Source organism: Lolium perenne, chromosome 2 (genome assembly GCF_019359855.2).
Source record: "Lolium perenne isolate Kyuss_39 chromosome 2, Kyuss_2.0, whole genome shotgun sequence".
Lineage (NCBI taxonomy): Eukaryota > Viridiplantae > Streptophyta > Magnoliopsida > Poales > Poaceae > Lolium > Lolium perenne.
The window spans coordinates 64,592,575-64,595,497 of NC_067245.2; the positions used below are offsets into that span (position 1 = coordinate 64,592,575).

At 39.3% G+C, this 2,923-nt stretch overlaps 1 protein-coding gene across 1 annotated transcript; it reads right to left on the reverse strand.

Moving 5' to 3' along the window:
• Window positions 1-1,185: 1,185 nt before the first annotated feature.
• LOC127332809 (zinc finger protein 7) lies at window positions 1,186-1,939 on the reverse strand. The gene has a single exon (XM_051359150.1). It carries the CDS (start codon window positions 1,895-1,897, stop codon window positions 1,361-1,363), a length of 537 nt encoding a protein of 178 aa, XP_051215110.1. The 5' UTR covers window positions 1,898-1,939; the 3' UTR covers window positions 1,186-1,360.
• Window positions 1,940-2,923: the final 984 nt, after the last annotated feature.

The window sequence follows — 2,923 nt, forward strand, 5'->3', positions numbered from 1 at the left end:
AATAATGCCCTTAGCTTCATAGGCTGATTTGTTTTTCAGACTGGTGTACGCTACATTTTAAAAACTGCTGAATTAATATTGATGATAATTATTAAGATTACAAAGAATGTTGAGGTTTGTCTATGAAGTATGGATACTGAATCCTGAACACGTAACTTTACTAGCTTTTTATATTGTTGATGACATAGCCTTATATTCATTTTGAAAATCATATAACATCAAAATAATTGTAGTGGGGTGGCTTTCCAGAAGAACGCGTGACATATTTCAGATCCAGAAAATTTGTTTCTAGTGATTTTGTTATCTGACAGTTTTCTGCATATATACAATGTAATCTTTGGAAGTGTTCCCATGGAAGTTTGCATTTTACATTGGTAGCTAACAATTCTTTCCACCCAATGTTATCAGTCCTAAATACTTCTTGTGGCATCTCACATTCTCATTTATCCCATGTTCCTTTGCTTGTTCTTATGCTTCCACCAGAGGATTCTTATGCTATGCACTTGCCTTTCAGCATTAGAATAATGGATTTGTATCCTTCCCATGTATTTTCCATTCTCATGTCAACGTATTATCATTGGTTTTCTGCTTCTTTCACATTTGCTGGTATTCATGTATCTACTAAAACTATGGCTCTATTCCCTTCTTACATCAGTACTGCCAGCCATCACATTGATGAACCAATTAAGATACTATCTTTGACAAGATTACATGTATTTCTCGCAAAAAAAAATGTATGAGCATGGTTTTCAATATGCAATCTACAAGGATAGGATGATCAGTAGTTATATGATCATACCGCCGGTATTTTTATGATAGGCTCCAGATCCAGAACATTATGGCTGCCAACAAAATTTCAATGCATAAAGTGGGAAGTGTCCTACGTGTATTTATCTTACAAAACAACATTTGGTGAAGAAAGGAGGCATATAAATTTGAATTGGAGTCGTCAGAGCCAATGTTAATCACTCAAAGACGAAGGGTAAATTATTGCCATTATCTCATTTCATTTTCAAATTCTATAGCACCAATTGCTCTATACAGCATCGTAAATAGTTTTCCCACATGGTAGAGTTTGTAGTTCTGATCTCAATTATAGCTTAATACTGATTGTTGCATTGTATCTATGGTTCGTAGCAACTAGATTGAAGATTGCTCCAGTTCAAACTTTTTCATGTTTACCAATTATCACAAACAGATTACTGCTTTTTATTTAAACAAGTTGTCCAAGAACTCTCCTGGTGGGTGTAACAGTGAGCAGACAGGGTTTGGAACAAGTCTTATCCCCATGCCTAAAAATAAGATAGAAAAATAGTTACTACCAAGAAAATGTTTATACATAATGATTGTAGATTAAAAATTATAAATGCAAGCTCAAGTCAATATTTTGCTCCAGTTGCTTCTTGGGTTCTTGAAGATTTCCTTTGAAGCTCCCAGGCCACACTAAACCGCCAGCTTCTTCAACTGCAAAAGGCATCCAGCTTCTCATCTGGCCTTCATGAAACCTTGCAACAACAGCGGGTCTTTCATCTTGCGCTGTCAGAACTGTGGAGTGGGGGTAAACCCTCATAGGTGGGATAAACGAAGCAGTTGGAGGAAAGCCCATCATCAGTTGCTGAAAGCTGTGTGACTTCCTGGCTGCACACCTCTCCCTCTTGTGTGCATTCTGATGCCCGCCAAGTGCCTGTGAGCTGAAGAACTTCCTCATGCAGTAATTGCAGGAAAACGTCCATTGAGGGGTGGCAGCAGGTTTGGCCTCTGGAGGGTTAGCTTCTTCACTTGTCAGTGCATCGGAGCCCAGCTTTAGCCATGGCGTGGAGGTATTATCCTCGGCATAACCAGCTTCATCATCTTGTTTAGCCCACTTCTGTCCTTCCGCTTCAGGTGCTCTCTCCATTTCTTTCTTTGTTGGAAGTAGCACAATAGAGGATTGGTCGAGGTCTGTGTTATCTTGGTGGTCCTCTGGTTACCTATAAAAGGAGGCAGGAGTCTGCAAGTGGCAATAATTCAAGGGAAAAGACAAGTTATCAGGAGTTTAAAGTGGATGAGGATATGCTAGTTTGCATACCTATCTATTTTCTGGTAGGCTTACGTATCATTTTTTCTGAGGTCGTAGTCAGCATATTGTCTCTTGTTATTCCACAAGGTGTGCCTTTCTGTGTATAGTGTCTGGTTACAAGAAACTTCAGTTGGTTGTCTAGCTCTCTCCTGATCAGGTCTACGCCTGTTTTAGACACTAATGGTGTACATTTCTATCCTATATCGTTCAGTAATCTCATATGACTGACCGCTTTCAGTTTTCTCTAATGTCATCTAGAATGTACTGTTCATATTTGTATATGTCCTTGCCATGATTAATATAGGAATATGTGGAAAAGAAAGTCTACTATAACTGGCCAGAAGAACCATGACTTCAGAACTCCTCCTTGGAACAGTGAAATATTCTTCTCTTTTGCTATCATACTTCGTTCAGCATCAGTAACGAAGACAGCGGAATTAACCCCCATTCAATATGAACTCTGCAGCCAACTTGTTTGATCTACAATAAAGCACTCGGTAAAAAAGTGTCATGGTCTAGTGTTGCTTTTTTGGGTCATCATTGGCCTTATCTCAAGCATTGTTTCTTTTTGTCTCTTCAAGCTGTGGCATGGACGGCGCCTCGCATTTTCTAATGCTAAAGCTTAGCCTACTTGCTTACATCAGCGGCTCTGAAATGACTTCAGGTTGAGTGCAGCTGCCACTCCTTGCTACGCTCATTGGACAATCCCCGAGGTAAAACACAGGAGCTTTCTGCTCAGAAACAAGTGGATGATGATGGTGAACTCACAGCAAAATGATTGTGTTTAATTATTCATATACAGACATATTGCGTGTTAACTGTTTCATTGGCACAAGCAATTGACTGCTGCTTTCTCTTGGTCCA

Bases quoted from the DNA above. Each gene is read 5' to 3' on its own strand.
- LOC127332809 (XM_051359150.1), bottom strand. From the start codon at position 1,897: ATGGAGAGAGCACCTGAAGCGGAAGGACAGAAGTGGGCTAAACAAGAT.